The 27,903-nt window shown below is 44.1% G+C and overlaps 1 protein-coding gene across 1 annotated transcript in view; it reads left to right on the top strand.

Moving 5' to 3' along the window:
* The window catches only part of ADGRL3 (adhesion G protein-coupled receptor L3), a 1,148,837-nt gene that overhangs the window by 153,394 nt on the left and 967,540 nt on the right, over positions 1-27,903 (top strand). Inside the window, exon 2 of the mRNA XM_082254905.1 lies at positions 11,894-12,105. Coding sequence (XP_082111031.1) covers positions 12,051-12,105 — 55 coding nt within the window. The 5' untranslated portion in view covers positions 11,894-12,050. The remainder of the gene's footprint in view (positions 1-11,893; positions 12,106-27,903) is intronic.

The raw sequence follows: 27,903 nt of genomic DNA, 5'->3' as shown, positions 1-27,903 counted from the left end.
CCAGAAAAAAAAAAACTTTTTTGGGCATACAATTTAATATTTACTTGTATATAGGTATACACATTTTTTTATTTGCCTTCCAGATTTCACTGGCTCTTAGAGTAGCCATAGATGGGCAAATGTCTACTTTTATGAACTGTGATAATCTGCCTATATTTTGTAGAGCCAAGACTCATTGGGGTTAATCATAAAACTCGTTCGAAGGAAACAGAGCATGTACAAATGCCTTCTTTTAATTTTAACCAATATTCACCATTTCCTAACAAAAAGTAAACTGCATGGATTCTTTCTCTCCCTGGATGCTGAGAAGGCGTTCGACAGGTTGGCCTGGGACTATTTAAAAGCAGTACTAGCATCTCTAGGCCTTGGCAATAGATTACTCGATTTTATTATGGCACTATATAGCAACCCCTCAGCTAAGATAAAGGTTAACAGCCTCCTGTCGAACGCCTTCTAGATCACTAATGGGACCCGCTAGGGCTGCCCCCTCTCCCTGATCCTTTTCATACTTACATTGAAACCCCTTTTCCGCTCCATCCGAGCTAATGACAATATCCAAGGAATTTCGATTGGACTACACCAATATAAGATAGCAGCTTTTGCTGACGACGTACTTTTATTTCTGACCAATCCCCACATTTCTTTACCACACCTTCTTCAGGAACTTACCATATACAACTCTCAATTACTCAAAATCTCAAGCTTTAAACATCTCTATACCTTTCCTTTTACTTGGACCTCAGACTCAATAACTTATCTAGGAATTCAACTCCCATCCAGGCTAAATACCCTCATTGATAAGAACTCCACTCCACTCCTCAGCCAAATAGAAAAAGATCTTCTTGTCTGGCACAAAGCAAATTTCTCATGGTTTGGGAGAGCAACAATCTTCAGAATGAATGTTTTACCTAGACTTCTTTACCTCTTCCAAACTCTTCCCATCCACCTTTCACTATCCCTCTTTCAAAAAATTTGTGGGTTGTGTAAACTCTTCATCTGGGCCCGAAAACCGCCCAGGATAAATTTTACACAACTTACGAAACCAAAACTAAAAGGTGGGATAGGTCTCCCAGATATGTATACGTATTACCAAGCATGTCACCTACAACAGGTAGTAGAGTGGCATACGCACCGCAACACTAAAGACTGGATAATGCTTGAAAATTCCTTCACTCACATCCCCCTAGCTGTTACACCTTGGATTAAACCTAAAGATCTCCCACAGGAACGAACGACTCATCCACTGATTGGCCCCACTCTCAAATGCTTTCAACATACATGTTCCACACTCAACATGCCATCCATCCCTGGACCTCTGTCCCCGATTCTGAACACCCCAGACTTCCCACCTGGTATGAGAGAACAACATCTCTATCACTCCATATCAAATAAAACTCTGGGAATTTTTTAGGACAAATAGTAGACAATGGGCAATTGACGCTAGTACAGCAGTAGATAGAGCAGAAAGGGAATTTGTACAAACACTGACAACCAAAATAAATGGCTAAATGCATAGCAATTATACTGTTCTATACAACACCAACAATCAGATAACAAATGGTTGTTCACCTCTCAAACATTTCTTGAGGAAGGGGAAAAAACTGGGCATATGCTATACATGATATCTAGAGCACAGCGACCATCATCAGCTATACACAGAATAGTAATCTCCACAACACAGGTTGTCACTGACACCCCCTGAATTCTGCAATGATTTCACTCCTACTTTATGGATGTCTATTTATCAAAAGTATCTTACGATAGAGAGGAGCTAATAGCATTTTTAGACAAGATTCACCTCCTGAGTCTTAAGGACTGAGACAAAAAAATAAATGCACCACTTACCTTAGAGGAGCTGCAAAATGCAATGACCACATTTCCTAATTCTAAAGCTCCAGGTATAAATGGAATTCCAATAGAACTCTATAAGAAGTTTAGTGGGATTCTTTTACCAGAATTTCTCCAAACAATTATAAATGCACAATAACAAGGTACCTTACCGCCATCTATGTTTGAGGCGGTGGTGGTTGTTTTGCTGAAGCCTGGGAAGGATCCTGATCAGCCTGAGTCATATAGACCTATCTAACTTCTAACAAGCAGGATAAGAGTTGGCGCATCACACATACCTATATAGCATCAAGGGGTATGCAGTTCATGTATAGTCATTAGTCTGGTGTAGTTGATGGCTGAAATAGATTACACTCAGGGCCAGCTCAGCTGCAGAGAGAAGTCAGCTCTGAAAGTGAAAATAAAAACAAAAAGCAGAGCGCCTCTAAGTGTTATCAGTTTAATTAAAAGGGTAATGCAGGTACAGGAAAACTGCTCACATTTAAAACAGTATAAAGTAGCTCATCTGTTAGGTGGTCTGCAGGAACACATGGGTCCACGGCTGGATGTTAGTAGCTCCAGGAGGTGGTGCAGGGGATGGTGAAGTAGGGAGATGTATGGAGAGCCAAGAGACCAGATAGTAGGATGGCCAGCAGCTTCAGGGAGGTGTTCTGTTCCTCAGGGAGACACCTGGTGAGCCGAGAGACCGCTAGGTAGGATGGCTGTCGGCTTCAGAAGGGCGAACTGCTCCTCAGTACATCCGGCGCCAACAGATAGGGGAGCCCAGCGTGACAGATCCAGCAGCCAAATGCAACACGTGTTTCCGAGCATGCGCAGTAGCCTCACAGGGCGTGCGCGCTCCTTTCTCAAGTGCAGTGGCATGACACAGAAGAAAGGAGTGCGCACGCCCTGTGAGGCTACTGCTCGGAAACGCGCTGTGCGTTTGGCTGCTGGATCTGTCACGCTGGGCTCCCCTATCTGTTGGCGCCGGATGTACTGAGGAGCACGGAAGCGCCCACACAACAAACCCCAACTGCCAGCATTAGGATAAACAACATGCTATCTCCTTCCTTTGCTCTTCAGAGGAACCAGCAGGGGCGTAACTACAGGGGATGCAGGGGTTGCAATCGCTACCGGGCCCCATGCTCCAGGGGGCCCGGTAGCAAACCAGTGGGTGAACTTCCAGGATCGCAAAGGTCACACTTGCGACCGGACCCTGGCATTGCACCACTGTGGGGAGGCCCCAAGATTGCAGGAAGGGGGCCCACTGCAGAACCTGTGAAAGAATCCTGCTGCGGGACCGTAATAAAAGGCCATGCAACGAGTGTAAAGAGCCCCAGGATTAGTGGGAAGAGCCCTGGGCTTGAAGGTAAGGGCCCCGGCCAGGGGTCTGGGGGGGCCTTCATGGTTTCTTGCATCAGGGCCCTGAAGGTTCTAGTTACGCCTCTGGGAACCAGTCAGGGGTGCCCCTTGTCTCCCCTGCTATTCGCTCTGGCGGTGAAGCCCTTGGCAGCTGCCATTGGAGAGAACCCTAAAATGTGTGGATTTAAAAGAGGAGACAGGGAGGAAAAAAATAGCATTATATGTGGATGATGCCCTTCTGTTTTTAGGCGACGCTGCTGATTCTCTCAATGCTGATGTTAATACAAAAGTTTGGGTCCTTCCAAATAAACTGGGATAAATCTACGTTATTACCACTAGACCCTCTTGCCCTATCGCTACCACATATGGCGTCACAGATAAAAATTGCGGAGAAATTTAGATACCTGGGAATAGTTATTCACCCCAACCTAAACACATATGTTAAGCTAAACATTACACCATTGCTACAGAAATTTTAAGAAAAAACAGCTAGATGGGTTAAACTACCATTATCAGTAGTGGGACGATGTAACTTAATTAAAAAGATATGGAACCCACAGCTTTTGTATGCGCTTCACAACGCTTCAATTTGGATCACTATCCATATCTTTAAAAAATGCAATACCATTTTTTGAACACTGATTTGGAAGAAAAAGACTCCCCGTATAAAACTGGAAACATTACAGAAAGCGAGGGACTCGGGTGGGCTGGCAGTACCTAATCCATTTTACTATTAGTTAGTGGCTCAATTGTAACATATTACAGGCTGGCTCATTCCTGAATTCCCTGATCCAATTGGGAATATTATCACAGCATTGCTCTCAAACAATAAAATAGTTCCCAATATCCTACACTAGTATTAATAGATAGAATTTGGTATAGAACTAAACAACATTTCCAGGATACGGGCTACTCTAGTTAATCACGTATTGTTAATAATAGTAACTACTCGGAACTGGATAAGTTAAAAAACTTCTCTAAATGGGCTGATCTATATATCACAACTGTATTGTATAAGTCTATTAAAAGACTTTCAATCGCTGAGAGAGGAATATGGCTTACTAAATAACCTATTTTTTCAATACTTACAATTAAGGCATGCCCTTACTACTCACTCCATAATATCTAATTGGGAGACAACTAATCCCGAAATACTTACACGACTCATCACATCACCAACGAAAAAGGGGCACATTGCATCTCTATATGGGTCTTTTATGGACCAGCATTCTAAAGCTATGTCATTCACATGCAGAGATGGTTGGTCGGAAGACATAGGTCATATATCGGAGGGGGAGTGGGCCAGTATACTGGATAAATGTACTTAAAGTGTCACTCTCATCAACCCAAAAACTTGCCCAGCTGTTTTTTTTCATACATTGCACCTACCGCACGCCACATAAATTACATAAATGGCGTAGAAGAGAGTCCCCATTATGCCCAAGGTGAATGTACAAAGTTAATACGATGTTGGACGACAGTACTAAATTCAAATAATAAAATTTGGAATCTCACTCTTAAACTGGAACCGAAACTATGCTTATTGGGTTGGTTGGATAAAGAGGTTCTACTGAGGGAGAATCTTGCTTACAAACATAGGGGAAGTTCAAAAAAATGTGATCGTATTTGGGATGCCTGGCTAGATGTTCCTGGACTTACCCTGATACAATTGGTCTATAACAGAATTCTAGGAGGTAAAACCTCTTCTACTTGACTATAGGAGTAGTTTACAGATCAAAGTATTTACATGGTAGATAAGTAAAGTCTGGTGCTATTGACTCAACCCCAACAAGATCAGGGAGTGTAAAATCAAGGCAATGCTCTAACATGCAGAGGCAAAATGTTTTTTTTGTTCTTATTTTGGTTTAATTTTCTTTCATACAAAAATAGTTTGTTCATGTTCACAAGTACCATGAGGTGAATCTCACCTATTTGGGATAAGAATCCTTTTTACCCTGATTTCTACCCTCATATAATTTGGAAACATTGAGCCAGGGTAGAGGTAAAGGAAAGAATTAGATAATACAGGGTTACTGGTTATAATTGGAAAGAGGTATTAATGAATGTCTTAACATAAATGATCTTGCCCTCTGCATATATTTGACTGTATGCATTACATATACTACTTTAATTGAGCCGGATGGAAAATTATATGGATACGTTTATGTTTCATAGAAGATATGATGTATATGCTGGGTAAACCCAACTGTAATTGTCTTATTTTTCTTTGTGCTTATTGTCCTTGTTTTCCAATTTTTCAATAAAAAAAATCTACTTAAAAAATGTTTAAGTGTCTTTTATCAATTATAGTAACTCTAAGCCACGTCTCCAAACTAATTTCATTAATTGGAGACTTCTGACTGCAATTAGCTTTCATTGACGTAATTAATCTATGGGTTCACTTTTTCCTCCAGCACTGTAAATGGTTATTGGGTACCTTTAATAAAGACATGAGAAATTAGAATGGTTTGTGTGTTATCAACTTAAGCACACATTGTGTTTGTCTATTGTTATTAGATAAGGATCAGATCACATTTTATGGCATATTACTGCAGAAAAGCAGTTTATTCCAAGGCTTTCACATACTGACTAAGCAGGGTGTCCATGGCAAAACACCATGGAGGAAGCTGTTGCTCTCTAAAAAAAAAAAAAATATTGCCTGAAGCTTTCCAAAGAGCACCTTGGTAATTGGCAATGCTACAGGAAAAATGGTTTTGACTGAGGAATGTTGACTGAGGAATCAACATTTGAATTTTTTGAGAAGAATATGCAGCATTATGTATGACTCAAATGGGCAAAGCTTACCAATATAAACACATCATCCCAATGGTAAAGTATTGTGGAGCGAACAATATCATTTGGGCTTGCTTCGCTGCCTCAGGGCCTGGACCACTTGCCATCATCGAGGAGAAAATGAATTCCCAAGTTTACCAAAGTATCCTACAGGATAATGTCAGGGTGGCTGTCCACCGACCATAGCTTAGTAGAAGTTAGGTGATGCAGCAGGAGAATAACCCTACGTATCAAAGTAAATCCACCACAGACTGACTTCAGAAAAAGAAAATGTTCCTTTTACAGTGGCCCAGTCAGAGCCTAGACCTTAACCCCATAGAGATGCTGTGGAGTGACCTCAAGAGAACCGTTCACACCAGACATCCTACAAATGTGTCTGAGCTGAAGATGTTTTGTAAATTCCTCCTGAACATTGTGCTGGTCTGAAACAGAGCTATCGAATGTGCTTGCTTGAAGTCATTGCAGCCAAAAGGAGGTTTGGCTAACTGTTACTATAAGGCTTCACTTACTACTGTTTCCTCAGGCATGAATGTTTAATGGGTGTGTTGAGGGCCGCCGATAGGTGGGGACCACGGGTCCTCCTGTAGGGACCCAGCCACACAGAGGGGCCCAGACAGAAGGGGGAATTGGTGCGGTGGGGTGGAGGTGCAATTACAGAGGGATGCCCTGTGTGGCTCTCTGCAGCAGCTAAGTTTTTCTCCCTCCCACCAGCTTTCAGCTGCAGCAGGTAGAGACACAGACACAGGGTGTTTTTCCTGTTGTTGCTTCCCCCCCACCGATCCCTCTCCCTGTTCTGCCTACTTCTTGGGGTGTAGATAAGGCCCAAGGCCCACCGGCCGAATTTCATGTGGCCCTCTCACCTCTCCTGAAGCTGCGCAACCCACCCTCCTCTCTGCCCTTGTCTTGTCTCAGCAGTCGGCAGCATAGAGGATGACTGAACTCCTCCACCAGATCCTGTGCTTCTCCATAAAGCTGTGGAGAGGCTCATGTTTGCCACCCCATCTCAGCAGTCGGCAGCATAGAGGATGACTGAACTCCTCCACCAGATCCTGTGCTTCTCCATAAAGCTGTGGAGAGGCTCATGTTTGCCACCCCATCTCAGCAGTCGGCAGCAGAGGATTGAACTCCTACAGATCCTGTACCTCTGTGCAACTGTAGCAACCCCTCGTCTCTGCCTCCCCTGATCTTATTATTTCGCAGCCCTCCTCTGGTCCTCCTCCAGACCCTGCACTTTCTGATTCCCATCTCTGCCCCCAGCTTCTTTCCTGCAGCAGCACATTGTAAGGAGGTGCACTGTGATGAAAGGGAGGGTGGGGCGCTCTTGACATATTAAGGAAGGTGCTCTGGACATCTATTCTTAGATATAACCCGCTCTTTGAGTGCGACCATGATGCTGATGTGGTCCGCAATGAAATTGAGTTTGACACATCTGCCATAGACTGTACGTGCCTCCTTTTTCCATCCATCATCACACAAAACAACATTGATTTTTGATGTTTCATACAATAACATATTTTTGAAAACAAGCAACAATTGTTCAGGTAATAAGGGGTGCAGTCTCACTGTGCTCATAAAGTGATTCAAAATAGATCAGTAGATTGTCATATTACAGTAAAAAAAAAAACGGTTGATTAACAAATAAAGCAAATTGTTATTGATTTATTGTTATGGGTACCAGTACAGAATGCTGTTTGCTTATTGTTCATCTTTCAATTAATAATGAATAAGAATTGTTATAATATCATGTTGATTGCCTTAGTCTTGAAATGAGGTAGATAGAATTTATTACAATAAGTTAATTATATGATTAGAACTGTTGTTGAAGCTAATTATCCTCATACAGTCTGATCTGATGCAGTGTCTGTAGATCTTTCCACGATGCTACATTCTGATCATATAATCTTCTTATAATGTCCTTTAGGTTTGCTAATAATTACATTAGTGCAAGGGCCTACCTAAACATTCTTAACCAGGTCCCTCCCGCCCACAGTACATTTACTGAGAGTGGGTGGCACAAGCAGACTGGATCACCTACACATACATCACCAGCTGATCGGTGCACAGCACGTTCGTCCCGCGCACGCTGTGTCTACCATGCACAGTGGATTGTGGCTCCTAGTACCTGGCTGTTTTGGGCGGCTGGGGTATCATGTGATCCCTATGCAATCACATGATCACAATGTAAACAGAACTGTTATGAACGGGTTTAATTCATAACAGCTGTGCTTAGTATTGTAATGCTGTGATTGGTCAACAGCTATAACATGGCATGTGGGCCAATCACAGCACTCTGTACCTTGTGATAGCTGTGAGACAATCACAGAACACAATTGTAATTACAGCTGTAAAAAAGAAACACAATTTAAAAAAAAAACAAAAACATTTTAATGTTTAACCACTTAAGCCCGGAGGATTTGGCTGCTCAAAGACCAGGGCCTATTTTGCGTATCAGCACTGCGTGACTTTAACGGACATTTGCGCGGTCATGCGACACTGTACCCAAATGAAATTGACGTCCTTTTTTTCCCACATACAGAGCTTTCTTTTGGTGGTATTTGATCACTTGTGCGATTTTTATTTTTTGCGCTATAAACAAAAAAGTGTAAATTTTGAAAAATTACAATATTTTTCACATTTTTTATATGAAATTCCCCCCAAAAAAAGTAAAATTCAAAATGTTTTAACATTTTAGGCCAATTTGTTTTCTGCTACATGTTTTTGGTTAAAAAAAATCACAATAAGCATATTTTGATTGGTTTGCGCAAAAGTTATTGCGTTTACTAACTCCGGGAAAGATTTATGTAATTTTTATTGGTTTTTTTTTAACTAGTAATGGCGGCGATCTGCAATATTTTTTGCGGGACTGCGACATTGTGGCAGACAGATCAGACCCCTGACTAAAATTTTTGACACTTTTGGGGGTACCAATGACATTACTACAGTAATCAGTGCTATACATATGCATTGTTACTGTAATAATGACACTGGCAGGGAAGGGATTAACTTTATTAGAGATCCAGGGGTTAAGTGTGTCCCTAGGGGCGTGCTTCTAACTGTCAAGGGGCGTGGCTCTTGATGTAACCACAGAGATATACGATCCTACATAGCAGGATCGTATAGTTTCTGCTGTTACACCAGGGAGAATGACAGGTGGCTTTGTGTACATTAGCCACCTGCCTTTCTCCCTCTCCAGCGGGAGATCGTGAGTGACCGGCGGACATCGGAGCCGCCGGTCACTCGCACGGGGATGGCCGTGAACGAGCGGGGGCGGGAGCGCGCCTCCTACAGGCTCCTGGGCGAGCGACGTAGTACTACATCGCTTTGCCCAGGAGGGGCTGACTGCCGCAGTAAATTAACTTGCGGCGGTCGGCAAGCGGTTAAAAAATAATTTTTTTCTTTTTTTCAACATACAGTCAACAAGTCAGTATCCCTGATCACCTATAATATGACACTGCACTGCACTGGTGACAGAATGTAAAAGAAAATTAAAATGTGAATTTTTTATTTTTTTTTTATTTAAAGGTTTCCTTTTTCAAAAAAAATGTGACATAAAACTTCAAGAAACTCACCATGCCTCTTGCTAAATACCTCAGACTGTCTACTTTCCAAAAAGGGGTCATTTGGGGGATATTTGTACTGTTCTGGCATTTTAAAGGTCTCAAGAAATGAGATTGTCAGTACATCTGGATTGATCAATTGATTGGTTGATTTGTGTAAAATCCTAGGTGTTTCTGCCAGTTCCTTGTCCTTGCTTTCCTATTAAAAACTGACCACACTAAGCATAGGAGCACAGCATGGTCAGTTTTTTTGGCTGTACTGTGAGCTAATCTAATAATTAGGCTTGTGCTGACATGCCAGCACAGCTATTCACTGGAAAGTTTAGTGTACTGCTGTTTCTCCACTCCAAGTCCTTATGCGCTGCGAGCAACGGATTTGTAATCACTTATAAAAACAAAAAGGGGTAAACAAGGTATTTATAATGTTTTTTTTGTTATGTGTAAACAAATGTTTTTCCTTTAATTTGTATTTTAAACTGAATAGGTTGTTTTACAAGGTGAGGGTTTATATGCACTTAAACCTAAAGTAGAACTATAGACAAAACTTTTTTCATTTTGGATAGAACAAGGGAGGGTCAGATTTTGTTTCTTCTTCTGTGTCCCATTTCAGAGATTTCCCTTCTGGTTTTGTCTATGGGACAGGAACTGAAGTGAGAGGAAATCCCTGAAAATTAAGGGAATCTCTTGGAGACCCCCCCAGGTCACCAGAACTGTCCCCATTGGAAAATCTCCCCTCTATTACTTTTCTAGGGACATCCTAAAATGTGGGATTTTCTTTGCGTTCACTTTCATTAACCACTTTACCACCAGAGGATTTTGCTGTCTTACGTCCAGGCCACTTTTTGCCATTCGGCACTGCGCGACTTTAACTGACAATTGAGCGGGCATGCAACGCCATACCCAAACGAAATTTACGTCCTTTTTTTCCCACAAAGAGAGCTTTCTTTTGGTGGTATTTGATCACCTGTGCGATTTTTACTTTTTGCGCTATAAACAAAAAAAGAGCGTAAATTTTGAAAAAATAACAAGATTTTTCACATTTTATTATATGAGATTCCCCCCAAAAAAATGTAAAAATCAAATTTTTTTTACATTTTTGGCCAATTTGTTTTCTGCTACCTATGTTTGGTAAAAAAAATCACAATAAGTGTATTTTGATTGGTTTGCGCAAAGGTTATTGCGTTTACTAACTAAGGGAAAGATTTCTGTCATTTTGGTGGGTTTTTTTTAACGTGTAATGGCGGCGATCTGCGATTTTTTTTGCGGGACTGCGACATTGCGGCGGACAGATCGGACCCTTTACTGACATTTTTGACACTTTTGGGGATACCAGTGACATTTCTATAGTAATCAGTGCTATAAATATGCAGTTACTGTAAAAATGACACTGGCAGGGAAGGGGTTAATTTTATTGGAGAGGGAGGGGTTAATGTATGCCTGGTTCTTACTAACGTGTGTGGGGGGAGGTGACTGGGTGACACAGGGACAGATCCTTGTTCAGCTATGCTGAACCCTGCAATCTGTCACTGTCTGTCACTTTGTTTACACAAGCGGGCGGATCTCCAGACTCGATTCCCCGACGATCGGGGAAGAGCGGCGGTGATCACCGCCGCTCCTCCCCTGGCCCGACTCCCGCTGTGACTGAAAACAGCGGGAGCGAGCTTCCGGCGGCGCGCGAGCGCCGCCCAGAAGGGGAGGAGTCCAGCGACGTAGGTCTACGTCACTGGACGGAATCGAGCCACTTTGCCGCAGTACAGTCAACGTGACTGGTCGGCAAGTGGTTAATAATGGTAAACAGGACATATAGAGAGGATGAATCTCCTTAACGGGGGGACAGACGGAAAAAAAAACTGACAGGGGTTCTAATCCCTCTCCACTCTATTCAAAACTTTAGTTATACTTTAAAGTAGAACCAAATTCAGAAACACTCACCTGTACTCCAACAGGCTTGATGTCCTTGCCAGTGCTGGCATCTTCTTCCGTGGGAAGATTTCACTCATGTGTCGAAGTCATTCATCTCGGCTCCATGGCAGGCATGTAAACTGAGCTGTGCATGTGCAGAAGATTGGAGACAGGCAAGCTAGTTTATTTTTTTTCACAAGTGCCTGTCTGTCCTTTTTTTTTTCTTCTGCTTTTAGGTGAAGTTTGGCTTTTCCCATATGCTTCAGACTTCTGAAACTGTAGGCCCATTTCATTCATTCAGAATTTATGTTCTTACCAAGATTGGTCATTTCCTGAGTCTTCAAAGTGCTAACCATATTTACTTGTTATTTGTAAACTGTATATTTGTTACTTTCATGGGCTGAGATCTTTGAGTGGAACGATAATGTATGTATTTTTTTTATTTTCCCCAGGTCTTGGACCTATCCATTTGCCAATTTGGTAGTGGCTTTGCCGTTACATTTTGGGCAACAATATCCTAATCTTCAATCAGCCTTGGAAAACACAACAGTCATCTGAAGTATTGCAAAAGAACTCCAATTCATACCTCTCTTGTTATACCTCACAGCAATGTGGTCATTACAGCTGCTTCTCTGCTTGATGCTGTTGATAACCTTAACTCACGGTGAGAATTTAACTTACTATTGGATTTATATTAGATAACCTGTAGTTTCCGTAGATAACACCTATTTTCTTTTACATGAGAATAAAACTCTACATATAGCTTAAAGTGAAAGTCATTTACGAAAAAAGTCTTGGTGGTGGTTGCTTACTGAACTTAAATTGATTGTAAACCCTTATTTATTTATTTTTTTAAATAACAAATATGGTATACTTACCTGCTCTGTGCAATGGTTTTGCATAGAGCAGCCCTGATCCTCCTCTTCTCGAGTCCACCTCGGCACTCCTGGATCCTATCCTCGCTTGCTATAGGGGCACCTAATAGACACAAAGAACGTGACTCGGCCCTGCCTCCCGCTCCCTCAAAACTGCCTATAATTGACAGCAGTGGGAGCCAATAGCAGGCATTATATGTTTATTTATATTACTATTTTTTTTTTTTTGGGGGGGGGTGGGGGTTTGGGCTAAATTATTAACAAATTATAAGCAAATCTAAAAAAAAGTAGTATATACTTGTATAAGGGGGCTGTTTTACCCTCCAAATAATTTGTATTTCTGTTCATCCCATCGTGAGATTTACACAGTTCTAAAAAAACAGCATAGCGCTGTCTGGCAGTGTAGGACTGCTAGTTACATGGCACTTACAAGTCTTGCCCTTCCCGCAGCCTATGACTGGGCAGTGAAATAGGAAGCTATAAACTCACAAACCCATCTCTGTATCACTCTGCTCTTTACGTTTGTAAGCATGTTCTTTGTTAGCATATGAGCACTGCAGCTTGACTGACTGGCTGCTTCTCCCTTTTCACATGGTGAGTATCTTTGCGACTGGTGAGTATCTTTGCGACTGGGAGTATCCTTGCGACTGGTGAGTATCTTTGCGACTGGTGAGTATCCTTGCGACTGGTGAGTATCGTTGCGACTGGTGAGTATCTTGCAACTGGTGAGTATCTTTGCGTCTGTTGGATCTTTGCGACTGGTGAGTATCTTAGTGACTGGTTAGTATATTAGCGACTGGTGAGGGCCCCAGGTTTAGTACCAGGGGAGATAGAGGTAGTGTAGGTAAGGAAGAGCAGGTCGTTAATATTATCCCCATAGAGTAGTGGGTAATAATGTCCGACAGGATTGCGGATGCCACTCAGTACACTTCTTGCTGCATGTATGTGTTCCTTGATGAACCATTTGAGGGCGAATACTGCTGTGCAAGATGTGAGCGACTTGTTGCTCTGGTAGACCAGATCCTGGACCTACAGAACACAGTGGCAACACTGCGTGGCATCAACAACCTGGAAAGGAGCTTGGACATTACCTATCAGGCGCTGGCAGGGGCCAGCATAGAGGAGGGAGGAACAGAGGAGACGCAAGCAGCAGAGGTACGCAGCTGGGTGACTGTTAGGAATGTTAGTGGGAGGAGAGTCAGGGAGGCCAATCCTGAGTTGGTACACCCTAACAAATCTGCCGAGTTGCAGGTTGAGGGGGATATCAGCTCAGGGGTGGCAGAGCTGGAGCATGCTCCCTCCCCCAGCTGCCAGGGGAGGGACGGCTCCAGGAAGAAGGGGGGCCGTAACTCAGGAAAGGTTAGAAAGCTTGTGGTAGTGGGGGACTCAATTATCAAGAGGACAGAGAGGGCAATCTGTAAAAAAGATCTCGTGAACCGAACAGTATGTTGTTTACCGGGCGCCCGAGTTCGGCACATCGCAGATCTGGCAGACAGATTGTTGTGTGGGGCTGGGGATGACCCAGCGGTCATGGTGCATGTGGGCACTAATGACAAAGTTAAAGGTAGGTGGAGGATCCTTAAGAACGATTTCAGGGACTTAGGTAATAGATTGAGGAAAAGGACCTCCAAGGTGGTTTTCTCTAAAATACTGCCTGTACCTCGAGCCACACAGGAGAGGCAGAAGGAGATTAGGGAACTTAACAAGTGGCTGAGGAATTGGTGTAGGAAGGAGGGGTTTGGGTTCCTGGAGAACTGGGCTGGCTTCTCAGTCGGCTACCGGCTCTTTAGTAAGGATGGGCTGCACCTTAATGGGGACGGTACAGCTCTTTTGGGGAGAAAGATGGCCACCAAGTTGGAGGGGCTTTTAAACTAGGAGACGGGGGGAGGGCTCAGAAGTGGAGTCAGTCAGGAGGGAGCAGAGGACAGAAGGCAGCTGTAGTGTCAGCAGCGACAGTAGGTCCTTAATGTCAATTGGCAGGTCTGTGCGGGAAAATCTCAGACCAAACAGGAATAAACATAACCGCCAATTGCGCTTAACTTCCGTAAAACTAAGAGGGGTATATGCTAATGCCAGGAGCCTAGCTAATAAAATGGATGAGTTGGAAATGTTAGTACATGAGGAGGACATAGACCTTGTGGGAATAACAGAGACTTGGTTCGACCCCTCACATGACTGGCTGGCCAATATCCAAGGGTATTCGGTGTACCGGAAGGACAGGGTAGGAAAAAGAGGGGGAGGGGTATGTCTCTATGTCAAGAACAATATAAAGGTGATAGAAAGGAGTGACATTACGGATGGGATGAGCATGGATTTAGAATCTGTGTGGGTTGAACTCCATAGGGAAGGAGAAAAGGGGAAAGTAATTGTGGGGGTTTGCTATAGGCCACCTAACCAAGGGGAGGAGGTAGAGCTGGAATTTTTAGCACTAATGGGTAAAGTGGCAAAATTGGGATCAGTCATCATATTGGGGGACTTCAATTATCCCGACATTGACTGGGAAGAGGGGACTGCACACTCACAGAAGGCCCGTCTATTCACGGAAACCTTACTGGATAATTATATGTCACAGTTGGTGGATTCCCCTACCAGGGAAAGCGCAGTCCTGGATCTATTGCTCACTAATGACCCAGACCTAATCTCGGAGGTAGGAGTCCAGGACAACCTGGGCTCTAGCGATCACAGGATGATCACATTTAGTGTAAATAACAATATAACAAGGCAAGTGGGGAACATAAGAACCCTAAACTTCAGAAGGGCAAACTTTCCAAAATTGTACTCATTGATGGAAAGGGTAAACTGGGACCAAACCCTGGGATCCCTGACCACAGAGGAAAAATGGGAATGCTTTAGGAACATATTAGGCAAAGGCATCTTGCAGTGCATTCCTATGGGAAATAAATTTAGAAGAGACAAAGCCAAACCTGGCTGGCTAAACTGTAGCGTCAAAAAACTTATTAGGGGAAAAAAATTGGCCTTCAAGAAGTATAAATCAGAGGGCACAGTATTGGCTTTCGACCAATACAAGGAGGCAAATAAGAAAAGTAAACAAGAAATCAAGATGGCTAAAATCAACTTTGAGAGACAAATAGCAGAGGATAGTAAAAAAAACCCAAAGAAATTCTTTAAATATATCAACAGCAAAAAAACTAAGGCAGAGCATATTGCACACATAATTAACAATGATGGGAGGATGGTTACAGAGGACACTGAAAAAGCAACCGTGCTGAATGCTTTTTTCTCGTCAGTCTTTACACAGGAAACGGAGGGGTACACTGACCATGACTGTATGGTTAGTAGTAATACACAGGACTTGCCACTATGGCTAACAGAGGGGGAAATCAGGGAAAGGCTGGATAAACTTAACACAAACAAATCACCAGGACCGGATGGCGTACATCCGAGAGTACTCAAGGAACTCAGTAAAGTTATATCGAGACCACTGTTCCTGATCTTTGCTGACAGTATTAGGACAGGAGATGTACCAGGGGATTGCAGGAAAGCTAACGTGATACCGATATTCAAAAAAGGGCAGAGGCATGTCCCGGGAAATTATAGGCCTGTCAGTCTGACATCAATAGTATGTAAACTTCTGGAGGGGATGATAAGGGACTATATCGTAGAGTTTGCTAAAGACAACAACATCATCAGCAGTAATCAGCACGGGTTTACAAATGGGCGTTCTTGTCAAACCAATCTATTAACATTCTACGAGGAGGTGAGCTGTGAGCTTGATAGGGGGAGACCAGTGGATGTGGTGTACTTGGATTTCGCTAAGGCGTTTGATACAGTTCCCCACAAGCGCTTAATTTATAAAATAAGGTCTGCAGGTATCGATAGCAGGGTTTGCTCTTGGATACGGAACTGGCTTAAAAGGCGTGTCCAAAGGGTAGTAATAAACAGCGCATACTCAGACTGGTCTGAGGTGGTAAGCGGGGTCCCCCAAGGCTCAGTCTTGGGACCAACCTTGTTCAATTTATTCATAAACAACATTGAGGTCGGGATCAGTAGTTCGATATCAGTTTTTGCAGATGACACAAAATTGGGCAGGGCAATAACTTCACAACATGAAGCAGATATCCTACAGAATGACCTGGACAAAATTACAGAGTGGGCAACGACATGGCAAATGAGGTTTAACGTGGAGAAGTGTAAGGTTTTGCACTTGGGGACTAAAAATATAAAAACACAATACACGTTAGGAGGGGAGCCCTTGGGGGAATCAAAAATGGAGAAGGATCTGGGAGTCTTGGTTGATGATAGATTAGGAAACAGCATGCAATGTCAAGCGGCAGCTGCCAAAGCCAGCAGAACATTAGCAAGCATAAAGAAAGGGATGCATTCCAGAGATAAGACTATAATCCTTCCACTTTATAAAACTCTGGTCCGACGGCATCTGGAGTATTCCGTCCAGTTCTGGTCGCCAGTCCTCAGGAGGGATGTGTTGGAGCTGGAGAGAGTCCAGAGAAGGGCAACTAAACTAATTAGGGGATTGGAGGACCTTGACTATGAAGAGCGTCTACAATCGCTCGATTTATTCTCCCTGGAGAAGAGTCGTCTGAGGGGGGACATGATAGCAATTTATAAATATCTTAATGGGGATCCCAGCTTAGAAAAAAAGCTGTTCATTCGAAGGGATTGCATGAGGACTCGAGGGCATACAATGCGATTAGAGGAGAAGCGTTTTAACCTCAGGCAACTCGGGGGGTTCTTTACTGTTAGGGCAACAAGATTGTGGAATTCTCTACCACAAGAGGTGGTTTCTGCGGGTAGTATGGTGGCTTTCAAAAGACTCTTAGACTTACATCTCAAGGATCAGAACATTCAGGGGTATGTGAGATGATTACAGCCACACACACCTACACAGGTTGAACTAGATGGACTATTGTCTTTATTCAACCTCACCTACTATGTAACTATGTAACTATGTAACATTCTAAGCTCTTTTTTTTTTTTTTGTTACAGAATGTTTGCAGTTTAATGTATCAGTGTATAAAAATATTTATAAAGCATTTGAGGTAAAAATGAAAAAGTTTTAACAAAATGTATGTTTTTTTAATTTTTAAAGTAGTCACCCTTTTCAGATATGACTTGATACTTGTCATCAGAATCTGTTTAGACTTTGGCTCTTCCTGTCAAAGGTTTATTCCAGTTTCCAAGTGCATTTTGGCTTTCTTCGCATTGTTTTAACCCTTTCGTTGCCAAGGACAGAAGGCTTATGTTGGAACAGGACCACATCCAGCTGGCCAGCTCACTATTCCTACAAGTATGTCCTTTTCCCTTCTGTTACAAGCTCACAGTCGCTTCAGCAACCAAGAACCTATAATAGAACTGTCCCCTATATTCTCCTAATTAAATAAATAGCTGTGATCCTTGTCACCCTGCCTGTGAACACATGAGTGCTGTTGTTCCCTAATAATGGAAAAAAATAGTAAACATGATGTTTACTGTTTCTTTTATTTGTGAATGAACACAGAAGTGTTCTATACTGAGCACTTCTGTATTCATTAGCAAGTACTTGACTAAAAAGGAGATCAGGGATTCTGTGATTTCAATCTCTTTATCTTTCTCAAAAGTGAAACATCAGGGGTCTGTTTACATTTCTGCTTGTCAGGGTCCATATCTGTACCTGGAATCTCTGTGGTGTCGGCTTGTGATTCTTCTCACTGTGCTACCTGAGATGCTGGACATCTCCCTGCCTGATTCTTTGGACAACCTTGCTTTTATGTTTTGTTTCTAGTAAACCTTGAACTTTTTGATCCTCCCATGAACTACCTTATTTAACCACATCTCTGCACTTCCTGTTTGCCAGAATAGTGTGCTGCTCTGTAGCCTATTTGTTACTGACCTTTGACTTGTTCTTTGACAACGCTTAGTCTTGATCCCAATCTGCAATCATTTGTACCGACCTTTGGCTTGTTTCTCAGCTATGCTTTTGCTGGATCCAAATCTGAAACCACTTGTTACCAATCTTTGGCTTGTTTACTGACTATTAATAAATAGTAGTGTAGCGCAGTCTGATATCACAATAAATATTGAATAACAATCTTTGGTAAAATCACTTAAAACCAAAATTGTTAAAAAACCATTTCATGAGTAAAAGGGACAGTTCATAAAGGGTGATGTGGAAATAAACAGACGGGAAGAAACAAAGTCCACTAGTGATCCGGTGAAATGACAACAGGTGTGACTTCAGTGCTCATAAAATTCCCATCACCAGGCATTATCTGCCTCTCACCTCCAGAACTCGACCCTACAGGGTCTGAAAGCATAAACAATCTCCTTAGACAGGAAGCAGATAGGCGGGCCACGATCGTGATGTTTAATTGGCCGTGCTTACAACAACATCTGTTGTCATGGAGACATCACGATCGTGGCCCACCTATCTGCTTCCTGTCTAAGGAGACGTACGGTCTCTGTGGCGACGGTGAAACACCGGGTATGACGTAGAGGGCGGAGCTCGGAGAGAGTATAAGAAGCCGGACCATCGACCTATCAACATCCCCGCTGAAGAAGTCTACGCCCACATTACGTAACGCGTACGGGGGATTGGTCACTCGGTCCTACGGCTGTCAAACAAGTAAGGAACCAGGCATCATCCAGCACGCTGCACGCTCTGCAATCGTTATGCTTGTTACTGCTGAACATAATGTAAGTGCACCATTTTGAGCAAAATAAAGTTTTATTATTGCAACAGAGAGCACTAGATTTTCCTTTTCTATTCATATGTTTTGGGACGGATTTGGAAGCTGTACCCTCTGCAGTATATGATTGCCATTGATATCTATGCTGACAAGTGCTGGAGGCTGTGGTCCTGATACATTGGAACAACACATGCTAAGTATCGTGGAGATTGTTTATGCTTTCAGACCCTGTAGGGTCGAGTTCTGGAGGTGAGAGGCAGATAATGCCTGGTGATGGGAATTTTATGAGCACTGAAGTCACACCTGTTGTCATTTCACCGGATCACTAGTGGACTTTGTTTCTTCCTGTCTGTTTATTTCCACATCACTCTTTATGAACTGTCCCTTTTACTCATGAAATGGTTTTTTAACAATTTTGGTTTTAAGTGATTTTACCAAAGATTGTTATTCAATATTTATTGTGATATCAGACTGCGCTACACTACTATTTATTAATTACATTGAAGGTGTTGGATTACCCTTGAGTGTTAGCTGCTGTTCCTATTATATATTTATTTATTCAGCGCTGAATCTTTTACTCATTGTTTACTGACTATGCTTATGACCCTATCTGCACCATCTACAACCGGACCCCAGCTTGCTTACCTCCTGGTGGAGCGATCCTGAGGACCACAACTTGCCATTAGCATGCAGTGAAAGCCATCTCCACCATCAGGAGCTCTGGGGAAGACCAATTAATGCTTAGACCCAGTGCCTCGGGTGAGCCCGCATCATCCGCCAGTGTGGCCTCCTCATGTATTTATCCTGTTGGTCGGTGTGAACCTCTCTACTGCTATAGCTTCTGGTCCCTGAGCCTGACCCAAATCTGGCCCAAACATGGAGACTGCTATAGCAATTGCTGTGGCTCCTGTCAGGCAGCAGATTGCAGAGCTGCAAGAGTTTAATATTACCTACCAATAAACATTTTCCAAAATTTGAAAGTGCAGTGAAAGGGCAACCAGAGGAAATCCATGCTTTGCAGAGACAATTTCTGGACTCTACTATTCAAGTTCAATGGAGACGGCCATCATAAAAGAGGTTTCCTTAACCAATGTTGCATATATGTATAAATGCAATCTACTGCATTTTTTTCTGAAAAGAATAAGGTTTTGTTTGTTACATAGTTACATAGTTTGTGAGGTTGAAAAAAGACATCAGTCCATCCAGCTCAACCTATGATGTGTGTGTGTGTGTTTGCTGTTAACCGTACATTGTATACCCCTTTATGTTGTGGTCTTTAAGGTGCCCATCTAATAGTTTTTTTGAAGCTATCGATGCTCCCTGCTGATACTACTGCTTGTGGAAGAGAATTCCACATCCTTACTGCTCTGACAGTAAAGAATCCCTTACGTATTTTAAGGTTAAACCGTTTTTCCTCTAATTTTTGTGAGTGGCCACGTGTCTTATTGTATTCCCTCTCTCTGAAAAGTTTGTTCCTTATGCTAGGGTCATCACCAGTACAGTATTTGTACATTGATATCATATCCCCCCTCAAGCGTCTCTTCTCCAGAGAGAATAAGTTCAATGCTTGTAGTCTTTCCTCATAGTTGAGGTCCTCCATTCTCCTAATTATTTTTGTTGCCATTCTATGGACTCTCTTCAGTTCCAGCCCATCCTTTCTGAGGACCGGTGCCCAGAACTGGCCGGACCAGAGTCTTGTAGAGTGGGAGAATAATCTCTTTATTTCTGGAGTGAATCACCTTTTTTTATACATGCCAGTATTTTGTTGGCTTTGCTTGCAGCGGCTTGGCATTGCATGCCACTGGCAAACCTGTTGTCCACTAGTACTCCCAGGTCCTTTTCCATCTTAGATTCACCCAGAGGTCCCCCCCCCCCCCCCCCGTGAGTAGCTTTTGTGTTTCTGACGCCCAAGTGCATTACTTTACATTTTTCAACATTAAACCTCATCTGCCATGTAGTTGCCCACCCCATTTTTTTGTTCAGGTCTGCTTGTAAGGTTTCCACATCCTGCATAGAAGATATCGGCACGCTAAGTTAAGTACCATCTACAAATACAGAGATTGTGCTGGATATCCCCTCCTCTAGATCGTTTGTGAATAAATTAAACAGGATTGGTCCCAGGACAGAACCTTGGGGGACCCCACTTTCCACACCCGCCCAATCTGAGTACTCCCCATTAATCACCACCCTCTGGACTCTCCCCTGGAGCCAGTTCTCTATCCAGGTACTCACCCTATGGTCCATACCTATGTACCTTCAGATACACCACATCCACAGGCCTTCCTAGATGGCGACACACTTCATTGTAGAAGGTTAATAGATTGGTCTGGCAAGAACGATTTTTCATGAATCCATGCTGATTACTACTAATAATACAGTTTTCATGACTAAAGTCTTGTATATAGTCCCTTAACATCCGCTCCAAAATCTTGCAGACTACAGATGTTAGGCTGACAGGGCTATAGTTACCCGGGATATATCTCGGCCCTTTTTTAAATATTGGTACCACGTGGGCTTTTTTCCAATCAGCTGGCACCATACCCCTCTGTAGACTATCCTTAAAGATCAAGAATAATGGTCTGGCTATCACCTGGCTGAGTTCCTTAAGAACCCTCGGGTGCAAGCCATCTGATCCCGGGGATTTATTTATGTTAAGTTTCTCTAGTTTAATTCTAAGTCTATCTTGTGTTAACCATGGGGGTACTTCCTGAGGTGTATTATTTAGTTTAGCATTACAAGCTGGGTTAGTGTAGCGCCCCCCCCCCAATTATTTTGTGAAGACTGAAGAGTAGAGTTGAGCGAACCCCTGGATTTCCAGGTTCGGCGTGTCCGGCCGAACTTGAAAAAAAAGTCAGGGTTCGTGACCCTGACTTAACCCGAACTTTACCCCGATCCCAAACCCCATTGAAGTCAATGGTGACCCGAACTTTTAAGCACATGGAAAGGGCTAGAGGGCTGCAAATGGCAGCAAAATCTTCTTAAGAGCATGGCAAGTGCTCTGCAAACAAATATGTATAGGGAAATAACTTAAAATAACATAAAAATTAGAAAAATAGAAAATAATAATCTTGAATGATGTAGGAGGAAGACGAGGCCCATATGGAGTAGGAGGTTGAGGTGGCGGAGGATATGGCGGTGGATATGATGGTGTAGGTGGAAGCGGCGGCGTTGGTGAAGCAGGAGGACGAGGTAGCCAACACTGGTTTTGGTTTTTAATTAATTTTTTTTTAAATTAGGGTACACCCCAAAAGAGTAAGAAAGATCAAATCCAACAATGGCTGGGTAAGGCCGGTATACATGTCTATTCTGCACAAGGTACGGACAAGTCCTGTGGGATCCATGCCTTTTTCATTTTAAAGAACGTGAGCTTGTCCACATTGGCTCTGGACAGGCGGCTGCGCTTGTCTGTGATAATGCCCCCAGCCGTGCTAAATACCTGTTCAGATAATACACTGGCTGCAGGGCAGGCCAGCACCTCCAAGGCGTAAAGGGCAAGCTAAGGCCATGTGCCCAATGAAGGGGGCAGACCCGTCATTCAGTACGTCTAGGCATGTGCACACATACTGCTCCACCATGTTAGTGAAATGCTGCCTCCTGCTAAGACGTAACATACCAGTTGGTGGTGCTGCTGCTTGTTGTGGCGTGCTGACAAAGCTTTTCCACATTTCGGCAATGCTAACCCTGCCTTCTGAGGTGCTGGCGGTGCCCTGGCCGCGTTGGTGACCTCTTCCTCCTCCTCCCGTGCCTTGGCCTTGTGCTTCCACTGTCCCCCCGCTGTCAGGTGGGAATGCCACCAGCAGCGCATCTACCAGCGTGCGCTTGTACTCGCGCATCTTCCGATCACGCTCCAGTGAGGGAATTAAGGACGGTACGTTGTCCTTGTAACCAGCAGGGTGGCCACCCAGTAATCAGCACAAGTTACTATGTGGGAAACTCGGCGGTCGTTGCGGAGAGACTGCAGCATGTAATCGCTCATGTGTGCCAGGCTGCCCAGAGGCAATGAAAAGCTGTCCTCTGTGGGAGGTGTATCTGTATCCCCCCAGCCACGCACCAGTGATGGCCATGAACTGGCCTGGGTGCCACCCTGCTGTGAACATGGTTCCATATCCTCCTCCATCTGCTCCTCCTCACCCTCGTCATCCTCCAGAACTGTGCCCCTGCTGGACAATTGTGTCCCTGGCGTTTGTGGGTGCAGGAACCCACCCTCGGAGCCACGTGCGAATGACTGCCCTGAAAGCCTTGGAAATTATACCTCTTCGTCCTCCTCCTCATCCTGTGCCACATCCTCGTCCATCATCGCCCGAAGTGTTTTTTCAAGAAGGCATAGAAGTGGGATAGTTAAGCTGAGAACGGCGTCATCGACACTGGCCATGTTGGTGGAGTACTCGAAACAGCGCAACAAGGCACACAGGTCTCGCATGGTGGCCCAGTTATTGATGGTGAAGTGGTGCTGTTCCGCAGAGCGACTCATGCGTGCGTGCTGCAGCTGAAACTCCACTATGGCCTGCCACTGCTCGCACAGTCTGGCCAGAATGTGCAAGGTGAGTTCCACCTTGTGGGAACGTCACATATGAGGCGGTGAGCGGAAAGGCCGAAGTTACGCTGCAGCGCTGACAGGCGAGCAGCAGCAGGGTGAGAACGCCGAAAGTGCCCACAGACGGCCCGCACTTTCTGCAGCAGCTCTGACATATCGGGGTAATTTCTAAGGAACCTCTGCACCACCAAATTCAGCACATGCACCAGGCAAGGGATGTGTGTCAAACCGGCTAGGCCCAGAGCTGCTACGAGATTTCGCCCATTATCGCACACCACCAGACCGGGCTTGAGGCTCACTGGCAGCAACCACTCATCGGTCTGCTGTTCAATGCCCCTCCACAATTCCTGCGTGGTGTGTGGTTTTCCCCCCAAACAGGCAAGTTTTAAAACTGCCTGCTGTCGTTTACCCCTGGCTGTGCTGAAGTTGGTGGTGAAGGTGTTACGCTGACCGGAAGAGGAGGCGGGAGAGGATGAGGAAGCGGAGTAGGAGGAGTTAGGAACAGGAGGCAAACTGAAGCGCCCTGAAATCCTCGGTGGTGGAAGGACATGCGCCAAACTGCTATCCGCCTCGGGCCCAGCCGCCACTGCATTTACCTAGTGTGCTGTTAGGGAGATATAACGTCCCTGACCGTGCTTACTGGTCCATGTATCCGTAGTTAGGTGGACCTTGCCACAGATGGCGTTGCGCAGTGCACACCTGATTTTGTCACCCACTTGCTTGTGCAGGGAAGGGATGGCTTGCCTGGAAAAGTAGTGGTGGCTGGGCACGACGTACTGTGCGACAGCCACCGCCATAAGGCTTTTAAAACTCTGCGTCTCCACCAGCCAGAATGACAGCATTTCAAAGGTCAGGAATTTTGAAATGCTGGCATTCAGGGCCCGGGATCGCGGGTGGGTAGGGGGTACTTCCTCTTCCACTCCAGTGTTTGGGAGATAGAAAGCTGAACGCTTCCACGGGACATTGGGGAGATGGTTGTTGGTGACCCAGGTGGTGGTGTTGCTGGTGGATCCTCTGTTTGCGGGGTGGCACTGTCACTACAGAGGTGGATGAAGAGGCCGAGACTGCAGCAGCAGAAGAGGAAGCAGGAGGAGCCAGAGACCTTTCTTGGTTTTTGAGGTGTGCACTCCACTGCAGCTCGTGCTTTGCACTTAGATGCCTGGTCATGCAGGTTGTGCTCAGGTTGAGAAGGTTTATGCCTCGCTTCAGGCTCTGATTGCACAGCATGCAAAACACTCGTGTCCTGTCATCATCACATTGTCTGAAGAACTGCCACGCTAGGGAACTCCTTTGAGCTGGCTTTGGTGTGCTTGGTCCCTTGCTGCGTTGGGCAGTAGCAGGCGTAGTGTCTAGGGCACGGCCGCTCCGCTTTTGCACCCTGCTCCCTCTTCTGCTGTGCTGGTGGCTCTGTGCGACCACCGCCTCTTCCTCCAAACTACTCAGGTCACCTGCATGACGTTCATTCCGTGTTGGGTCGAGGACCTCATCGTCCTTCACATCGTCTTCCACCCAGTCTTCACCCCTGCCCTCCTTGTCGGTCTCCACAATTCGGAATTGCGCAGCAGTTGGCACCTGTGTTTTGTCATCATCCGAGATGTACTGCGATGGTCCTCCCATGTACTCATCTGGAGACATAAGGGGTTGGGCATCGGTGCACTCAATCTCTTCCACTTCTGGGGCAGGGCTAGGTGGATGGCCCTGGGAAACCATGCTAACAGAGTCATCAAAAAGAAGAAGAGACTGCTGCATGACTTGGGGCTCAGACTGCTTGGCTGATTTGCAAGGGGGTGAGGTAAAAGATTGATGGACATCGGCTGCAGGTGCCAACTCTGACCTTTCAGCAGAAGACTGGGTGTGAGACAATGTGAAGGAACTGGAGGCACTGTCAGTAACCCAATCTACTATCGCCTGTACTTGTTCTGGCCTCAACATTTGTAGAGGCACATTAGGCCCTGCCAAATACTGCTGCAGGTTCTGTCGCCTACTCGCAGCTGAGAAAGGTGTTTCACCTGTGCGTGTAGCTGGCACAGATTGACCACGTCCTCTCCTTGCAACAGGAGCTCCACCAGCAACACCACGACCCAGGCCACGTCCCTTATTTGACCTCCTCATATGTATCGGATTTTGGATCTTCCTCTAAATGGATTTTTTTTGATAAGCGGAATACAACAGTATGCAAAAGGGTGTATCTCACTGTACCATATGCAGACTAGGCCGCAATTAACTTTTTATCCCCTAAATGGGTTTTTATTGCAAAGCGGAATACAACAGTATGCAATGGGTGTATCTCACTGTAACATATGCAGACTAGGCCGCAATTAACTTTTTATCCCCTAAATGGGTTTTTATTGCAAAGCGGAATACAACAGTATGCAATGGGTGTATCTCACTGTACCATATGCAGACTAGGCCGCAATTAACTTTTTATCCCCTAAATGGGTTTTTATTGCAAAGCGGAATACAACAGTATGCAATGGGTGTATCTCACTGTACCATATGCAGACTTATATAGAGTCTGGGTCACATGACTTATATAGAGTCTGGGTCACATGCTGCACTGGCCAATCACAGCCATGCCATTAGTAGACATGGCTGTGATGGCTTCTAAGGGCACACTAGTTAAACGCTTGCTGATTGGCTGCCTTGCACCTGTTGAAACCGCGCCATTAAAACTGCGCCAAAACATCAAATAACATTACCGAACAACGGACAGTACCCGAACATACAGTGAAATGTTCGGGTCCGTGTCCGAGTACTGAATACCCAAAAGTCTGGTACGATCCCAAACAATACAGTCCGGGTTCGCTCAACCCTACCGAAGAGAAGAAATTATTTAACACTTTCTCCTTCTCTCTGTCCTTTGTGGCCAGCTTCCCTTCGTCGTCTTTTATGGGGCCATTGTGTTCTGGCCTCGCTTTCTTAATGTTTATATACTTATTTTCTTGGGTTTTGTTTTACTCTCTTCCACTATATGCCTCTCGTGTTCTATTTTAGCCGCCTTTATTTCGCCTTTACATTTCTTATTGCACTCTTTGTAATGCTTGAATGCTGCCAATGACCCCTCAGCCTTGTATTTTTTCAAGGCCTTTTTTGAAGGGACCATAAAAGTAGAGATACATTTGGGATATACACTCAGAATGTATGCATCCACATAAGATGGTGGAGATACCCATGTCATTTTTTTTATATACATATTTTTTTTATATATATTTTTGTGAATTTATGAGTTTATTGTAAATGCCTTTTAATCCATTTCCCTCCTTTTTTAGGAAGGGGAGGGAGGGGGTCAAGGATGGAAAAGAGGGAGCAGGTCTTGGAGAGGGTTCCCTGCGGGTCCCCAATTCCCATTAAGAGATCAAATGCGGAACGCAAGACCATACTGGGGCAGGCCTCATGAGAGGCAGTTGCCCGATTCAGAGCAACATTAAGGGGATGCCATGCCGGAAGAAGGGTCCAAAAAAGAAGGAGGGAAATGGGTTAAAAGGCATTTATAATTTGTCAGAAGTACAATTAACAAATAAAGAAGTGAATATATTGAATTCAGGATTAAAATGTGCAATAAAAAAAAACAGTTAACCAATGTAATGTCTATATGGACATTCACAAATATATAAGAAAGATCAATATGAAAATATATTTTTTGAACACCAATACAAACAAAAATAGGAATCCCAATCCGGGTCAGATGCAGACGGTAGGAATAAATAGTGGTTTGAAGAATAAATCTTTATTCAACCCCCCCCCCCCCCAACCATCTAACCAACATGTTACATAGTTACATAGTTAGTCAGGTTGAACCAAAAAAAAAAAACAGTATTGAAAACCAAACCATACAATCCCATATACACAATCCTATACCCGTTGTTTTTCCAGAGGAAGGCGAAAATAAACCCCAGCAAAGCATGATCCAATTTGCTACAGCAGGGGAAAAAAATTCCTTCCTGATCCCCCGAGAGGCGATCGGATATTCCCTGGATCAACTTTACCTAAAAAAAGTTTTAGTACCCATTTATATTATGTACACGTAGGAAAGAATCCAGGCCTTTTTTAAAGCAATCTAGTGAGCTAGCCAGAACCACCTCTGGAGGAAGTCTATTCCACATTTTCACAGCTCTTACGGAGAAGAAACCTTTCCGTATTTGGAGACAAAATCTATTTTCCTCTAGACGTAAAGAGTGCCCCCTTGTCCTCTGTGTTGACCTTAAAGTGAACAACTCAACACCAAGTTCACTATATGGACCCCTTATGTATTTATACATGTTGATCCTATCCCCCTTAATCTCCTCTTCTCAAGAGAGAATAAATTCAGTTCCTCTAATCTTTTCTCATAGCTGAGCTCCTCCATGCCTCTTATCAGTTTGGTTGCCCTTCTCTGCACTTTCTCCAGTTCCCCGATATCCTTTTTAAGA

The sequence above is a fragment of the Pelophylax lessonae genome (genome assembly GCF_965119305.1).
Source record: "Pelophylax lessonae genome assembly, chromosome: 1".
In the NCBI taxonomy this organism is placed as follows: domain Eukaryota; kingdom Metazoa; phylum Chordata; class Amphibia; order Anura; family Ranidae; genus Pelophylax; species Pelophylax lessonae.
Note: the sequence above shows the minus strand (reverse complement) of the source record. Positions and strands in the feature narration are given on the sequence as shown.